A 19,250-nucleotide genomic window follows, 5' to 3' on the forward strand; every position below is an offset into this window, starting at 1 on the left:
TTTTTGTAGTTCGTTCCAGTCATTGACTGTAAGACTGTAAGACTAATAGTTCATAAGACTGTAGTTCCCTCTCTGTTCCTCTCTCCAACACCTCCTGCTGAGATCACAAGAATAATAGCAGTCCACAACTCTCTGACCCAGTGAAGACGCATTGGGGAGAGCAAGATGGCAAAAATGACAGAGTTAGAGAAAGACAGAGAGAACACATTGATTTAGCAAGACCAATGAACACAGAAGAAAGATAGAGAGACCAACAAACACAGGGGAAAGATAGAGACCAATAAACACAGGGGAAAGATAGAGACCAATAAACACAGGGGAAAGATAGAGACCAATAAACACAGGGGAAAGATAGAGACCAACAAACACAGGGGAAAGATAGAGAGACCAACACACACAGGGGAAAGATAGAGAGACCAACACACACAATGGAAAGATAGAGAGACCAACAAACACAGTGGAAAGATAGAGAGACCAACAAACACAGGGGAAAGATAGAGACCAACAAACACAGGGGAAAGATAGAGACCAACAAACACAGGGGAAAGATAGAGAGACCAACAAACACAGTGGAAAGATAGAGAGACCAACAAACACAGTGGAAAGATAGAGAGACCAACAAACACAGGGGAAAGCTAGAGAGACCAACAAACACAGGGGAAAGCTGGAGAGACCAACAAACACAGGGGAAAGATAGAGACGAACACACAAGAAATAGATTAGAAAGAGAAGACAGGCAACGAAGGAAGTTAAAAGGAGAGGCAGAAAGAGGGAGGGAGGAGTAGAGGCTGAAGGAGGGAAGGAGGGAGGGAGCGAGAGAGCGGACAGAGGACGAACTGTCACCCCACCTGCTCTGCAGTCAGTCCCTGCAGTAATTGACTGACAGTAAACACAGCAGCGCTGAGTCCTCTGGTATTTCTAGGAAATGTAATTGGTCTGATCTATCCATGTTGTCTGCAGTGGGAGAGTGGCAATACAAACTGACAACCCGCAAATCACAGCCCGACCCTGAGATGGGCCTTTTCCATTACGTTTCACCGCCCTAAAAACAGGATATTTCAATGGCAAAATGTCAATACATTACAATGTATTTATGGCTTGAAAGGCTTTTTCCTATTGTGTCACAAAAGAGCCATAAGATATTTGAGTAGAAACATGTCAATATGTTATAGTTGTATTCATGGTGTGTGTTACCGTTCTGTGTATTTGTCACGTATTGAGCAGCTGTTTCTAGGATCCAGACGTGTGTCATTCTAATCCGTGATCGATAAAGCTGTTGTCACTTTGAATTGGACAAAGGAAAGGGAAAAAAAGACATCTCTTTCCCTGCATTGGGTTTAAAAAGACATCTCTTTCCCTGCATTGGGTTTAAAAATACCTCTCTTTCCCTGCATTGGGTTTAAAAAGACCTCTCTTTCCCTGCATTGGGTTTAAAAAGACATCTCTTTCCCTGCATTGGGTTTAAAAAGACCTCTCTTTCCCTGCATTGGGTTTAAAAAGACATCTCTTTCCCTGCATTGGGTTTAAAAAGACATCTCTTTCCCTGCATTGGGTTTCAAGGTTAATTTTAGATATGGGAAGTTAATGACTCTTTCTGTACTGAGTTTCATCTTCTTTTCAAATGAATCAGCTTTTATGTTTGCCTTTTCATCTGAATCTTTGATAGACATATCAATGAGCATTGGCATTATTGTCATATCATCAATAAGTTAGTTCACTGTGGTAAAATGTGAAAATGCGAAACCATGTGAAACCTGGCAACCATCACTGCACACACCTGGCAACCATCTCTCCGCACACCTGGCAACCATCACTGCACACACCTGGCAACCATCACTGCACACACCTGGCAACCATCTCTCCGCACACCTGGCAACCATCACTGCACACACCTGACAACCATCACTGCACACATCCGGCAACCACCACTGCGTACACCTGGCAACCATCACTGCACACACCTGGCAACCATCACTGCACACACCTGGCAACCACCACTGCACACACCTGGCAACCACCACTGCGCACACCTGCTCCCTATGGTAATGCACACCTGGCAACCCACATTGCGCACACCTGGCAACCATCGTTAAGCACACCTGGACTTCATCACCACCCTGATTACTCTCCCTTCATATAGCCCTCACCAACCTTCATCATCAGGCAGTGTTGGTTCTGTTTTCATGTCCAGACGCTGCTCTTGTTTTGTAACACACCATGTTCGTTATTATTAAACTCATCATCTGCACCTGCTTCCTAATTTCCTTCGTCTTCGTCACAACATCAAAATGGTCACATTTTTATAAGGGGATGATCAAAGTTTTCATATCTTGTCAGAAAATGCACCTGTTAGAAATCAGCTTAAAGTCAGAAGTACATATCTGCTCTGGAAAAATAAAAGTCCACTGCAAAATGATCAGTTTCTCTGGTTGTACTGTTTATAGGTATGTGTGTTTGGGTAAAATGAACATTGGTTTTCTATAAACTACTGACAACATTTCTTCCAAATAAAACTAGTCATTTAAAGCATTTCTTTGCAGAAAATGACAACTGGTGGAAAATAAAGATGCGGTGTTGTCAGACCTCGAATAATGCAAAGAAAATAAGTTCATATTCATTTTTAAACAACACAATACTAATGTTTTAACTTAGGAAGAGTTCAGAAATCAATATTTGGTGGAATAACCCTCCAGGACTGGCCATGACAGGGTCTTGATCTGGTGGTCCTCCATCTACACCTTCATTGACCTGGCTGTGTGGCATGGAGCATTGTCCTGCTGGAAAAACCAATCTTCAGAGTTGGGGAACATTGTCAGAGCAGAAGGAAGCAGGTTTTCTTCCTTGTGGCTTGATTCAAGCGTCCTTCACAAAGACAAATCTGCCCCCATTCCAGCCTTGCTGAAGAACCCCCAGATCATCACCGATCCTCCTCCAGATTTCACAGTGGATGCGAGACACTGTGGCTTGTAGACTCCAGGTGTTCTAAAACTTTTGTAATGTAGAAAGGTGTGTGCCTTTCCTAATCAAGTCCAACAAATGAATTTACCACAGGTGGACTCCAAGTTGTAGAAAAATCAAGGATGTTCAATGGAAACAGGATGCACCTGAGCTCAATTTCAAGTCTCATAGCAAAGCTTCTGAATACTTATGTTATTCAGTTCATTTTAATGTGATACATTTTCACATTTCTAAAAACCTGTTTTCGCTTTGTCAATAATGGGGTATTGTGTGTAGATTGATTGGGATTTAATTTTTTAAAATCCATTTTAGAATAAGGCTGTAACGTAACAACATTTTGAAAAGGTCAAGGGGTCTGAACACACTGTATATAATGAAATCGGCCATGAAAGAACAAGAAAACCAACGACTTAAGTTAAAGATTCAAATCACCGGAGTTTGAATGGGGGTAGAAAATGGAGCCGCGTTCAACGGTGACAGGGAAGACAACAAGGCCACGGGGTCGAACAAAGCCCAAGAGACACAAACGCCTGGCCACAGTACAGAGCGTGGCGTGCACGGAAACATTCAGACTGGATCAAAAAGGATGAGTCGTGGGTTACTACCAAAGAAAGGTTACTACCAAGGAAAGGTTACTACCAAGGAAAGGTTACTACCAAGGAAAGGTTACTACCAAGGCATCTAGAGGTTTTAACATATACATTTGAAAACACAATAAGGCAGTAAACACCATTCTGTAGTCCTGCAGTATGTTTGTGTTTCTGTGGCACAATGTATCCACACACTCCATTTACATATAGTGTTGAAGTCAACAAAAACAGGACAAAGCACCAGTATCCTGGTATAGGTATCTTCATAATAATAACCAGAGTTGATATGTAAATATGACGTGCAGTAGGATATTCAGGATATGAAAAACACTAGTAGCCTGCAGCACACTGAGAATCAATGACGTGTGGTATAATCCTCAGGATATGAAAAACATATCGTTTTCAACGTGGTTCTATTACCTTGGTTTCTTTGTTTCACTCGGGTTCTATTTGACTCAGGCCTTGTGAATGAGTACAATGGTCTCGTCTCAAGAGGTGTACACTTAACAAAAATAAAAAAGTGTCAAGAGGCCAATTTGTCATCGGTGGTGACATTGTTGCCATTGAGATTGTAACAATGTCACCGTTGTGGATTGAAAACATCACCAACCTTTGACTCCAGGGCTTTTCTTTATTTTTTTTACTGTTTTCTACATTGTAGAATAATAGTGACGACATCACAGCTATGAAATAACACATACGGAATCATGTAGTAACCAAATAAGTGATAAACTAATCTAAATATATTTGATATTCTTCAAAGTAGCCACCCTTTGCCTTGACAGACTTGCACACTCTTGGTATTTCTCTCAACCAGCTTCATGAGGAATGCTTTTCCAACAGTCTTGAAGGAGTTCCCACATATGCTGAGCACTTGTTGGCTGCTTTTCCTTCACGCTGCGGTCCAACTCATCCCAAACCATCTCAATTGGGTTGAGGTCGGTGATTGTGGAGGTCAGGTCATCTGATGCAGCACTTTATCACTCTCCTTGTTGGTCAAATAGCCCTTACACAGCCTGGAGGTGTGTTTTGGGTCATGGTCCTGTTGATAAACAAACTAGATGGGATGGTGTATCACTGCAGAATGCTGTGGTAGCCATGCTGGTTAAGTGTGCCTTGAATTCTAAATAAATCCCTGACAGTGTCACCAGCAAAGCACCATCACACCTCCTCCTCCTCTATGCTTCAAGGTGGGAACCAAAAATCTCACAAAGACACGGAGGTTGGAACTCAAATTTCAACACCAGACCAAAGGACAGATTTCCACCAGTTTAATGTCCATTGCTTGTGTTTCTTGGCCCAAGCAAGTCTCTTATTCTTATTGGTATCCTTTAGCAGTGGTTTCTTTGCAGCAATTTGACCATGAAGGCCTGATTCACACAGTCTCCTCTGAACAGTTGATGTTGAGATGTGTCTGTTACTTGAACTCTGTGAAGCATTTATATGGGCTGCAATCTCTGAGGCTGGTAACTAATGAACTTATCCTCTGCAGCAGAGGTAACTCTGGGTCTTCCTTTCCTGTGGCGGTCCTCATGAGAGCCAGTTGCATCATAGCGCTTGATGGGTTTTTGCGACTGCACTTGAAGAAACGTTAAAAGTTCTTGAAATTTTCCAGATTGAAGGAACTTCATGTCTTAAAGTAATGATGGACTGTCGTTTCTCTTTGCTTATTTGAGCTGTTCTTGCCATAATATGGACTTGGTCTTTGACCAAATAGTTCTATCTTCTGTATACCACCCTTACCTTGTCACATAATTCCACAAATGAACAAGGCACATCTGTTAATTGAAATGCCTTCCAGGTGACTACCTCATGAAGCTGGTTGAGAGAATGCCAAGAGTGTGCAAAGCTGTCATTTAAGCCAAAGGGTGGCTATTTGAAGAATCTCAAATGTTAAATATATTTTGATATGTTTAACACTTTTTTGGTTACTACATGATTCCATATGTGCTATTTCATAGTTTTGATGTCTTCACTGCTATTATACAATGCAGAAAATTGTTTTAAAAATAAAGAAAAACCCAACTTTTGACTGGTACTGTATATTTGTATATCTAGGCAAGATATATATATATATATAGTGAGTTTATAATTGACCATAAGAAATGTGGATACAGCAATGTGGGTTTGACTGCATTGAGCCCAATGTCGTTCTGTCTTAAAAGGCTAGGGAACATAACAAAAAATGTGCTACTGAGTAAATACCGCATGTGTGTTTGACTCAATAAGCCCAATGTGCTACTGAGTAAATACCGCATGTGTGTTTGACTCAATAAGCCCAATGTGCTACTGAGTAAATACCGCATGTGTGTTTGACTCAATAAGCCCAATGTGCTACTGAGTAAATACCGCATGTGTGTTTGACTCAATAAGCCCAATGTGCTACTGAGTAAATACCGCATGTGTGTTTGACTCAATAAGCCCAATGTCTTAGCTCCTAAATCTTAGAGGAGGTTTGGGAAACAAAACAAACAGAGGCCTAATCACTGAACCAGTCCTCAGGAACATGATGTGTTGGAACAGCTGAATTACTGACTCTAATAGTCACCCGTAAGGCTGTTTGGCATCAATTGTTGAGAACTGTGTCACAACGGTGTTGCTGTGTAAAGGAGAACAGATAAAACATCATTATCATTTCAATTCTACTAATCAAATCAAAGTGTTATATGTTAGTCATAAAGCCCTTTATACATCAGCGTCACAAAGTGTTACACAGAAACCCAGCCAAAAACGCCAAACTGCAATGCAGATGTAGAAGCACGATAGCTAGGAAAAACTCCAGAAAGGCCGGAACCTAGGTTGAAACCGAGGGAAGAACCAGGCTCTGAGGGGTGGTCAGTCCACTTCTGGCTGTGCCGGGTGGAGATAAGGCTGTGTGCAATATACAGACATGCAGATCTGCTAGATGTGAATTCACAAAAGCGGTAAAATGATTTCTGCGGCTTATGCCAACTTTTGTTTTGTTGAAGTGCAAAGACAATCAACTTCCAAGGTGCCAAACAATCACCCAAGGACATAGAAAATGGTAGGAGGTACAGATCTATAAGAGATGGTGGCTGATGGTACCTTGGGTGCACCTGGGAGTTGCCTGATTCAAAGTGGTCTTTCTGGACAATGTCACACTCAACGAGCTGGCCTGCCCATCTGATACACTGAGCTTTCATCCCTCTGAGGAGTGAGGACAAACAGATGGGCCCTTCTCTCTCTCCCCTTTGCTCTCTCCCACCCCATCCCTCTCTCCCCTTCTCTCTCTCCCACCCCCCTCCCTCTCTCCCCTTTGCTCTCTCCCACCCCCCTCCCTCTCTCCAGTTCTCTCTCTCCCCTTTGCTCTCTCCCACCCCCCTCCCTCTCTCCAGTTCTCTCTCTCCCCTTTGCTCTCTCCCACCCCCCTCCCTCTCTCCCCTTTGCTCTCTCCCACCCCCCTCCCTCTCTCTAGTTCTCTCTCTCCCCTTTGCTCTCTCCCACCCCCCTCCCTCTCTCCATTTCTCTCTCTCCCCTTTGCCCTCTCCCAGCCCCCTCCCTTGCTCTCTCCCACCCCCCCATCCCTCTCTCGCCGTTGCTCTCTCTCTCCCACCCCCCCCTCTCTCGCCGTTGCCCTCTCCCCCCCCCCCTCTCTCGCCGTTGCTCTCTTTCTCGCTTACGCTTTCGCTCCCTCACTCCCTCCTTCACTCTCCCTCAGTCTCTCTCTTTCTATCCCCCCTCCACATCTCTCTTTCCCCTACCCTGCTCTTTTCCTCTCCTCCTCCCTCTCTCCCACCCCCCTCCCTCTCTCCCACCCCTCCTTCCCTCTCTCCCACCCCCCTCCCTCTCTCCCACCCCTCCTTCTCTCTCTCCCACCCCCCCTCTCTCCCACGCCTCCTCTCTCTCAACCACCCCCCCTCTCTCTCACCCCCCTCCCTCTCTCCCACCCCTCCTCCCTCTCTCTCTCCCAACCCCCCTCTCTCTCTCCCACCCCTCCTCTCTCTCCCACCCCTCCTTCTCTCTCTCCCACCCCTCCTCCCTCTCTCCCACCCCTCCTCTCTCTCTCCCACCCCCCCTCCCTCTCTCCCACCCCCCTCTCTCTCACCCCCCTCCCTCTCTCCCACCCCTCCTCCCTCTCTCTCCCAACCCCCCTCTCTCTCTCTCCCACCCCTCCTCTCTCTCCCACCCCTCCTTCTCTCTCTCCCACCCCTCCTCCCTCTCTCCCACCCCTCCTCTCTCTCTCCCACCCCTCCTCTCTCTCTGCCACCCCCACTCTCTCTCCCACCCCTCCTTCTCTCTCTCCCACCCCTCCTCTCTCTCTCCCACCCCTCCTTCTCTCTCTCCCACCCCCCTCTCTCTCTCTCCCACCCCTCCTCTCTCTCTCCCACCCGTCGTTCTCTCTCTCCCACCCCTCCTTCTCTCTGTCCCACCCCCCCCTCCCTCTCTCCCACCCCTCCTCTCTCTCTCCCACCCCCCTCTCTCTCTCCCACCCCTCCTTCTCTCTCCCCCACCCCTCCTCTCTCTCTCCCACCCCCCCTCTCTCTCTCCCACCCCCCCTCTCTCTCTCCCACCCCTCCTTCTCTCTCTCCCACCCCTCCTTCTCTCTCTCCCACCCCTCCTTCTCTCTCTCCCACCCCTCCTTCTCTCTCTCGCATCCCCCCTCCCTCTCTGCAGTCTGCCCTGTCGGACACCCATCTGTTTCTGGACGGTCATCTGCTCATGACTCAGCATCTCCCTCCCTCCCAGACAGCACCTTCCTTTATTTCTGTTAGAGAGGAAGGATGAACTAGCTGACGAACACCAGAGTAACATAATAATACAGAACTACAGTTAATACAGAACTACAGAACTACAGTTAATACAGAACTACAGTTAATACAGAACTACTTACTGAACCAAAATGTAAACGCAACACGGAACAATTTCAACGATTTTACTGAGTTACAGTTCATATAAGGAAATCAGTCAATTGAAATAAATAAATTAGGTCCTAATCTATGGATGTCACATGACTGGGAATTCAGATATGCATTTGTTGGTCACAGATACCTTAAAAAAAAGGTAGGGGCATAGATCAGAAAACCAGTCAGTATCTGGTATAATCATAAACCATTTGCCTCATGCAGCTCGCCACATCTCATTTGCATAGAGTTAATCAGGCTGTTGATTGTGGCATGTGGAATGCTGTCCAGAGCATCCCAAAGAATCCAGAGCATCCCAAACATGCTCAATGGGTGACATGGAAGAACTGGGACATTTTCAGCTTCCAGGAATTGTGTACAGATCCTTGCTTCATGGGGCCGTGTATATCATGCTGAAACATGAGGTGATGGCGGTGGATGACTGGCACGAATATCGACCTCAGGATAATGTCACAATATCTATGTGCATTCAAATTGCCATTGATAAAACGCAATTGTGTCTGTAGCACATTTTAGAGTGGCCCCCAGAAAAAGGTGTAAAGATCACGCTGTTTAATCAGCTTCCTGATATGCATTGGCAGCAGCTAATGGGGATCCCTAATAAATACTGTTTAATCAGTTTACTGATATGCCACACCTGTCAAGTGGATGGATAATCTTAGCAAAGGAGAAATGTTCAACTAACAGGGATGTAAACAAATGTGTGAACATAATTAGAGAGAAATAAGCTTTTTCTGCATATGGAACATTTCTGGGATCTTTTATTTCAGCTCATGAAATATGGGACCAACACCTTACATGTTGCGTTTATATTTTTGTTCAGTGTATTACTTATGAATGTGATATGAAATACTTATTTACCTACATAGTGCACTTAAGTAATCATGAAATGCTTATGTACAGCTTATGAATTTGTTACGAAGTCCTTATGTACAGCTTATGAATTTGTTACGAAGTCCTTATGTACAGTGCATTTGGAAAGTATTCAGACCCCTTGACTTTTTTCACATTGTTACGTTACAGCCTTATTCTAAAATGTATTAAATCATTTTTGTTCCTCATCAATTTACACACAATACCCCATAATGACATCACAATACCCAATAATGACATCACAATACCCCATAATGACATCACAATACCCCATAATGACAAAGCAAAAACTGGTTTTTAGAATGTTTTTGTATTACAAATTAGAAACTGTATTTACATAATTATTCAGACCCTTTGCTATGAGACTCGAAATTGAGCTCAGGTGCATCCTGCTTCCATTGATCATTCTTGAGATGTTTCTACAATTTGATTGGAGTCCAACTGTGGTAGATTCAATTACTTGGACATGATTTGGAAAGGCCCACACCTGTCTATATATGGTCCCACAGTTGACAGTGCATGTCAGGACAGAAACCAAGCCATGAGGTCAAAGGTATTGTTAGTATAGCTCTGAGACAGGATTGTGTCGAGACACAGATCTGATGAAGGTTACCAAAACATTTCTGCAGCATTGAAGGTCCCCAAGAACACAGTGGCCTCCATCATTCGTAAATGGAAGAAGTTTGGAACCACCGAGACTCTTCCTAGAGCTGGCCACCCGGTCAAACTGAGCTATCTGGGGAAAAGGGCCTTGGTCTGGGAGGTGACCAATAACCGGATGGTCACTCTGACAGAGCTCCAGAGTTACTCTGTGGAGATGGAAGAACCTTCCAGAAGGACAACCATCTCTCAAACACTTCACCAATCAGGCCTTCATGGTAGAGTGGCTAGACGGAAGCAACTCCTCAGTAACAGTCACATGAAAGCCCGCTTGGAGTTTGCCAAAAGACACCTAAAGACTCACAGACCATGAGAAACAAGATTCTCTGGTCTGATGAAACCAAGATTGAAGTCTTTGCCCTGAATGCTAAGCTTCACGTCTGGAGGACACTTCCCTACGGAAGCATGGTAATGGCAGCTGGGGATGCTTTTCAGAGGACTGGGAGACTAGTCAGGAATCGAGTAACAGTGAGATCCTTAATGAAAACCTGCTCCAGGGCGCTCAGGACCTCAGACTGGGGTGAAGGTTCACCTTCCAACAGGACAACGACCCTAAGCACACAGCCAAGACAACACAGGAGTGGCTTTGGGACAAATCTCAATGTCCTTGAGTGGCCCAGCCAGAGCCTGGACTTGAACCCGATCAAACATCTCTGGAGAGACCAGAAAATAGCTGTGCAGCGAAGCTCCCCATCCAATCTGAAAGAGCTTGAGAGGATCTGCAGAGGTTTACAGGTGTGCAAAGATTGCAGCGTCATGCCCATGAAGACTAGAGGATGTAATCACTGACAAAGGTGCTTCAACAAAGTACTGAGTAAAGGGTCTGACTACTTATGTAAATGTAAAATTTAAGTTTATTTTACATTTGCTAAAATTAATAATAACGTGTTTTTGCTTTGTCATTATGGTGCATTGTGATGTCATTATGGTGTATTGTGATGTCATTATGGTGTATCGTGTGTAGATTGATGAAGAAAAAAGCAATCTAATACATTTTAGAATAAGGCTATAAAGTAACAAAATGTGGAAAAAGTCAAGGGGTCTGAATACTTTCCAAATGCACTGTAGGCACCCTTCATGCAAAGTGTAAGGCTACCGATAAGGCTGTATGGAAGAACTTACTAGCTAGCTAACACTTCCACACTGGGTTTTGTAGCCATTTGAGAGGGAAGCTAATGCCATTTCACTCAGTGGGGTAAATTATTATCAACAGTAATGAATGGATACATTGCTACATTGTTGCCTTGCGACCGATGACTACCTAAAGCAGACTGCTCCACAACCTGAATGGAACAATACTGTCAAAACAAGGTGTAAGTAGCTAATGTACTCACACCGCCGGGTGACACCGCTAACACACTTCTGCTCTTCTTCATCCTCAGTGGTGTCAATCAGTCAGTCTCTCTCTTCTTTCATAAACTCCTCTTCTGTCCCTTCTTCACTGGGCACCTCTACCAATGCACCTGACCATGGAGAGGGAGGGAGGGATGGAGGGATGGAGGGAAAGAAGATCATTAAGTTAAGTAATCAGACAGTAGTATCCCTTTAAGTGGTGAAGTTATCAGCAGTGGTGGGATGACTTCTGACACAAACCAAGAGCGTATAAAAGGCAAGAAGCTACTCTTCTAGGAATTTTACGTCACACAACTATCGTACTGCTTGAGAGTAGAGTGAACACCAGAGCACATGAAGGCTGCGGAGGGGAGAACGGCTCATAGTAAAGGCTGGAATGGAATAGAGTGAATGGAATGGCTTTCACAGCCTCTCTGAATGAGATCTGCCTCTTTCTGTAATAACTTTGGAAGCCCTGCTGTTTACATGCTGGGTCTCTGTAGAACATTTAGTGAAGCAGAACCATTAGAAAACAATAGGGTTAATCATGAACAAAGTAGGTTGAAGGGTGTGACGGTTAATCAATCCACAGCAATCAATCTTGTACCGTCACACACTGTGGCTGAAGGTCTTGGCCTGTACAGTCTGTAATCTTTGAACTACAGGACTTCAGCTGGGGGCTTGGAAAGAGCTCAATAATAAATCAGGAAAGGGCGGTACATCTTTGTGACAGGACAAAGTCAATATCTGACACCATTATGGATTTTTTTTAGTGACAGGGAGAATTTGCGTCATAGTGATAAGACTGACATAAAGTCCATATAATATGTTGGCCTGTCTGGTGCTCCAAGGCTAGTGTCGAGGTGAGTGACCTGGAAACACAACGGACAGTGGCTCTGCTAGGGGCACTGTAGGGTTTGTAGGCATTTTCAGGATAAAGCGTCTTTATAACTTGATTTTTTTTATATAAGTGGAACGAAAACTTTTTCACTGATATTGTAATTATAGGTCATATTTAATATAAATGTGGAAACATGGACAGTTACTTTAAAGTGGCTATTGTGGGAGGGCAGGGTAGCCCCTAGTGGTTAGAGCGTTGGACTAGTAACTGGAAGTTTGCAAGTTCAAACCCCCGAGCCAACAAGGTACAAATCTGTCGTTCTGCCCCTGAACAGGCAGTTAACCCACTGTTCCTAGGCTGTCATTGAAAATAAGAATATGTTCTTAACTGACTTGCCTAGTTAAATAAAGGTAAAAAAAAAAAAATTGGTGGTAGGATCACTGAGAGGTCAGCCCACTCACTCCCTTATCAACTGACCCAGTTGTTAAAATGACCTTACCAGTCCAATACATTGAACTGTACTGCAGTTTCTGATGCTATGATTCACTGTGCCCTTAGCGTAATGGCTGCTGACATTCAACATTGCGTGTTTGTGAATGTGGCCCTAAATTTCATCAGGTAGAAATGTTGGAGCAAGTCATTGTTTTGTTTTTTTAAACAAGAAAGCAATAGGAGTGCTACTGTATCTGGGGAAATTATATATTGCAGATTTAGAAGCAAATGACTGACTCTGTATATCCGTTATCCATAAAATATCAAGTAGCCTCGTTCAGAATCAGTTTTCTTGCCATTCAGATTCCTACATTTTCCACAGAACATATTCCACTGTCCTATGTAGTTGTCATGAAGGAATTCAATAACTATTCAAAATAGATTCTTAAGTTTAATAATTTTATGTTCATTAATGAAGGAAACAAATTTCAGTTTTTTTTTACTTTTCCTGAAAAGTTTCTGTTTTGGAGATGGGAGGTTTTCATCTGACAGGGACGACATATTGATATACATACAGTTGGGGTCTGAAATGATTGACAACCTGGATGAAAATGAGCAATAACGACTGTCATTGAAAAGGCGCAAAACTCGCTCACCTTAAAACATTCTTAGTTTTACTGAAGCAAGGTTAAAAGATTCATCTGTTTCGGCTTTCAATGGCCTTCATCTAACCGTTAAATTCATAATTTCAGCCATTGAAGGCCGAAACGTTACTCTTTAAACCTTGCATCAATAAAACAATGCATTTTCTGGCCTCCCGAGTGACACAGTGGTCTAAGGCTGTGCCACTAAAGATCCTGGTTTGAGTCCAGACTCTGTCGCACCCGGCCGCGACCGGGAGACCCATGGGGCGGCGCACAATTGGCCCAGCGTCGTAAGAGGGAAGGGTTGGCCGGCTGGGATGTCCTTTTCCCATTGTGCTCTAGGAGCAGTGCGGCTTGGTTGGGTTGTGTTTCGGAGGACGCACGGTTCTAGACCTCCACCTTTCCCAAGTCAGTATGGGAGTTGCAGCGATGGGACACGACTGTAACTACCAATTGGAAACCACGAAATTGGGGAGGGAAAAAAAAAAAATATATATATATATACATTATTTAACTTTTATTTAACTAGGCAAGTCAGTTAAGAACAAATTCTTATTTACAATGATGGCCTACCCCGGAACTACATTCATTTCTAATGTAACGCTGAGTTTTTCTTGCAGCATTGCGTTGCAGAGGCAGTTGCAGTGTGTTCTGTGGTACATAGGATGGATGTATCGAACGTATGTGTAGACGGCTGGACAGAAATGGTAGCAGAAGGTGAATATTTAACTTAACTTCTGTTGCACACATCCAGATGACGCTGCGTACCACTGTAGGTCTGATCGAGGCGCAAAGCTTTGACACAGAGTCATTGCGCAAAATAGTATTTATTTAATATTTATTTAACGAGATAAATCAATGACAGCCTACACCAGCCAAATCTGGGACAATTGTGCGCCGCCCTATGGGACTCCCAATCCCGTCCAGTTTTGATACAGCCTGTAATCGAACCAGAGTGTCTGTAGAGACGCCTCTACCACTGAGATGCAGTGCCTTAGACCGCTGCACCACTCTGGAGCCCGATGACTCTATAAAAGAAATAATTCAAACACTGAGCATAACCTTAAATGAGAACCAATTCACTGTCAGGGTGCTTGTGGCAAATTGCCTTTGGTGCGCTTGAGAGGCTTTCTCATTCGCAGTCACCACCAGCAGTCTCTCATGCCCATCGAACGTTGGCCAAGTTCTTCAGATATTTGCTACACTGCCACCACTTCTGCTTCGATTTATTTCAGTCTCACTGTGTCAATTAAGACCGTGCACAGAGCACGCCAACACAGCCTTCAGCGTTTCATCCACTTAAACCACTTACACATGTAGTCGGTAAAGCCATACCCAAATATGATTTGGCAGACACATCAAAAGCAAAACCTGTGTGAAAAGCATTACTAGACATCGAGATGTTTTTGTATTTTATTAGGATCCCCATTAGTTGTTGCAAAAGCAGCAGCTCCTCTTCCTGGGGTCCAACACAAAACATGAAACATAATACAGACTACATGCCGTCCCTCCACTCTAACCACTAGACTACCTGCCGTCCCTCCACTCTAACCACTAGGCTACCTGCCCCCCCTCCACTCTAACCACTAGACTACCTGCCCCCCCTCCACTCTAACCACTAGACTACCTGCCGTCCCTCCACTCTAACCACTAGACTACCTGCCGTCCCTCCACACTAACCACTAGGCTACCTGCCGTCCCTCCACTCTAACCACTAGGCTACCTGCCGTCCCTCCAACTCTAACCACTAGGCTACCTGCCGTCCCTCCACTCTAACCACTAGACTACCTGCCGTCCCTCCACTCTAACCACTAGACTACCTGCCGTCCCTCCACACTAACCACTAGGCTACCTGCCGTCCCTCCACTCTAACCACTAGGCTACCTGCCGTCCCTCCACTCTAACCACTAGGCTACCTGCCGTCCCTCCACTCTAACCACTAGACTACCTGCCGTCCCTCCACTCTAACCACTAGGCTACCTGCCGTCCCTCCACTCTAACCACTAGGCTACCTGCCGTCCCTCCACTCTAACCACTAGGCTACCTGCCGTCCCTCCACTCTAACCACTAGACTACCTGCCGTCACTCCACACTAACCACTAGGCTACCTGCCGTCCCTCCACTCTAACCACTAGGCTACCTGCCGTCCCTCCACTCTAACCACTAGGCTACCTGCCGTCCCTCCACTCTAACCACTAGGCTACCTGCCGTCCCTCCACTCTAACCACTAGACTACCTGCCGTCCCTCCACACTAACCACTAGGCTACCTGCCGTCCCTCCACTCTAACCACTAGACTACCTGCCGTCCCTCCACTCTAACCACTAGACTACCTGCCGTCCCTCCACTCTAACCACTAAACTACCTGCCGTCCCTCCACTCTAACCACTAGACTACCTGCCACCCCATCTGGATGCTTTGATGTGGGGGTTTATCAACTCAGAGACCACACCCCACTACAGCATGAGGAATCATCATAACCTCAACATCAAGACCACCTCTACACGGACTGCCTGTTGATGTGGAAGGGACCAGTTACCGTGGCAACGGGGCACTTAAATGCACCGGGCAAAATGCATGATCACTCCCCGGGGACGTTCAAGTGGCAGGTAAGGGTTAGTGGATTATATTTTTCCCCCAGCGCATAAAATGGCTCCGCAATACCCTAAATATGGATCTGTAGTTCAGTCGGCATCAGTGCTTGACTTGGACTGAAATAGGTTCAAATCAAATCAAAAAAAAATTGTCACCGAATACAACAGTTGTAGACCGTACAGTGAAATGCTGAATACAACAGTTGTAGACCGTACAGTGAAATGCTGAATACAACAGTTGTAGACCGTACAGTGAAATGCTGAATACAACAGTTGTAGACCGTACAGTGAAATGCTGAATACAACAGTTGTAGACCGTACAGTGAAATGCTGAATACAACAGTTGTAGACCGTACAGTGAAATGCTGAATACAACAGTTGTAGACCGTACAGTGAAATGCTGAATACAACAGTTGTAGACCGTACAGTGAAATGCTGAATACAACAGTTGTAGACCGTACAGTGAAATGCTGAATACAACAGTTGTAGACCGTACAGTGAAATGCTGAATACAACAGTTGTAGACCGTACAGTGAAATGCTGAATACAACAGGTGTAGACCGTACAGTGAAATGCTGAATACAACAGGTGTAGACCGTACAGTGAAATGCTGAATACAACAGGTGTAGACCGTACAGTGAAATGCTGAATACAACAGGTGTAGACCGTACAGTGAAATGCTGAATACAACAGGTGTAGACCTTACAGTGAAATGCTGAATACAACAAGTGTAGACCTTACAGTGAAATGCTGAATACAACAGTTGTAGACCGTACAGTGAAATGCTGAATACAACAGTTGTAGACCGTACAGTGAAATGCTGAATACAACAGTTGTAGACCGTACAGTGAAATGCTGAATACAACAGTTGTAGACCGTACAGTGAAATGCTGAATACAACAGGTGTAGACCTTACAGTGAAATGCTGAATACAACAGTTGTAGACCGTACAGTGAAATGCTGAATACAACAGGTGTAGACCTTACAGTGAAATGCTGAATACAACAAGTGTAGACCTTACAGTGAAATGCTGAATACAACAGTTGTAGACCTTACAGTGAAATGCTGAATACAACAGTTGTAGACCGTACAGTGAAATGCTGAATACAACAGTTGTAGACCGTACAGTGAAATGCTGAATACAACAGTTGTAGACCGTACAGTGAAATGCTGAATACAACAGTTGTAGACCGTACAGTGAAATGCTGAATACAACAGGTGTAGACCTTACAGTGAAATGCTGAATACAACAGTTGTAGACCTTACAGTGAAATGCTGAATACAACAGGTGTAGACCTTACAGTGAAATGCTGAATACAACAGGTGTAGACCTTACAGTGAAATGCTGAATACAACAGTTGTAGACCTTACAGTGAAATGCTGAATACAACAGTTGTAGACCGTACAGTGAAATGCTGAATACAACAGTTGTAGACCGTACAGTGAAATGCTGAATACAACAGTTGTAGACCGTACAGTGAAATGCTGAATACAACAGTTGTAGACCGTACAGTGAAATGCTGAATACAACAGTTGTAGACCGTACAGTGAAATGCTGAATACAACAGTTGTAGACCGTACAGTGAAATGCTGAATACAACAGTTGTAGACCGTACAGTGAAATGCTGAATACAACAGGTGTAGACCTTACAGTGAAATGCTGAATACAACAGGTGTAGACCTTACAGTGAAATGCTGAATACAACAGGTGTAGACCGTACAGTGAAATGCTGAATACAACAGGTGTAGACCGTACAGTGAAATGCTGAATACAACAGTTGTAGACCGTACAGTGAAATGCTGAATACAACAGTTGTAGACCGTACAGTGAAATGCTGAATACAACAGTTGTAGACCGTACAGTGAAATGCTGAATACAACAGGTGTAGACCTTACAGTGAAATGCTGAATACAACAGTTGTAGACCTTACAGTGAAATGCTGAATACAACAGTTGTAGACCGTACAGTGAAATGCTGAATACAACAGTTGTAGACCGTACAGTGAAATGCTGAATACAACAGTTGTAGACCGTACAGTGAAATGCTGAATACAACAGTTGTAGACCGTACAGTGAAATGCTGAATACAACAGTTGTAGACCGTACAGTGAAATGCTGAATACAACAGTTGTAGACCGTACAGTGAAATGCTGAATACAACAGGTGCAGACCTTACAGTGAAATGCTGAATACAACAGTTGTAGACCGTACAGTGAAATGCTGAATACAACAGGTGTAGACCTTACAGTGAAATGCTGAATACAACAAGTGTAGACCTTACAGTGAAATGCTGAATACAACAGTTGTAGACCTTACAGTGAAATGCTGAATACAACAGGTGTAGACCTTACAGTGAAATGCTGAATACAACAGGTGTAGACCTTACAGTGAAATGCTGAATACAACAGTTGTAGACCTTACAGTGAAATGCTGAATACAACAGTTGTAGACCGTACAGTGAAATGCTGAATACAACAGTTGTAGACCGTACAGTGAAATGCTGAATACAACAGTTGTAGACTGTACAGTGAAATGCTGAATACAACAGTTGTAGACCGTACAGTGAAATGCTGAATACAACAGTTGTAGACCGTACAGTGAAATGCTGAATACAACAGGTGTAGACCGTACAGTGAAATGCTGAATACAACAGGTGTAGACCTTACAGTGAAATGCTGAATACAACAGGTGTAGACCTTACAGTGAAATGCTGAATACAACAGTTGTAGACCTTACAGTGAAATGCTGAATACAACAGGTGTAGACCTTACAGTGAAATGCTGAATACAACAGGTGTAGACCTTACAGTGAAATGCTGAATACAACAGTTGTAGACCTTACAGTGAAATGCTGAATACAACAGTTGTAGACCGTACAGTGAAATGCTGAATATAACAGTTGTAGACCGTACAGTGAAATGCTGAATACAACAGGTGTAGACCTTACAGTGAAATGCTGAATACAACAGTTGTAGACCGTACAGTGAAATGCTGACTTACGAGCCCTTAACCAACAATGCAGTAAAAAAATAAAAAATTAAAAGGACATGATGCCATTTCAAATTGTTGAGAGGCCTGGCTTTCTGAGGCTGATAAAGGAGAGGCCTGGCTTTCTGAGGCTGATAAAGGAGAGGCCTGGCTTTCTGAGGCTGATAAAGGAGAGGCCTGGCTTTCTGAGGCTGATAAAGGAGAGGTCTGGCTTTCTGAGGCTGATAAAGGAGAGGCCTGGCTTTCTGAGGCTGATAAAGGAGAGGCCTGGCTTTCTGAGGCTGATAAAGGAGAGGCCTGGCTTTCTGAGGCTGATAAAGGAGAGGTCTGGCTTTCTGAGGCTGATAAAGGAGAGGCCTGGCTTTCTGAGGCTGATAAAGGAGAGGCCTGGCTTTCTGAGGCTGATAAAGGAGAGGCCTGGCTTTCTGAGGCTGATAAAGGAGAGGTCTGGCTTTCT

General features: G+C 44.3%; 1 protein-coding gene across 2 annotated transcripts in view; it reads right to left on the reverse strand.

Moving 5' to 3' along the window:
* LOC109871981 (cAMP-specific 3',5'-cyclic phosphodiesterase 4B-like) overlaps window positions 1-19,250 on the reverse strand; it is a 121,035-nt gene that overhangs the window by 74,747 nt on the left and 27,038 nt on the right. The window contains exon 2 of one of the 2 annotated variants that reach the window (XM_031807174.1): window positions 11,299-11,427. In XM_031807174.1, coding sequence (XP_031663034.1) covers window positions 11,299-11,340 — 42 coding nt within the window. In that variant the 5' untranslated portion in view covers window positions 11,341-11,427. Of the gene's footprint in view, window positions 1-11,298; window positions 11,817-19,250 lie in introns of those variants that run through there. The other variant, XM_031807175.1, reaches the window with a different exon arrangement.

Source organism: Oncorhynchus kisutch, linkage group LG27 (assembly GCF_002021735.2).
Source record: "Oncorhynchus kisutch isolate 150728-3 linkage group LG27, Okis_V2, whole genome shotgun sequence".
NCBI lineage: Eukaryota > Metazoa > Chordata > Actinopteri > Salmoniformes > Salmonidae > Oncorhynchus > Oncorhynchus kisutch.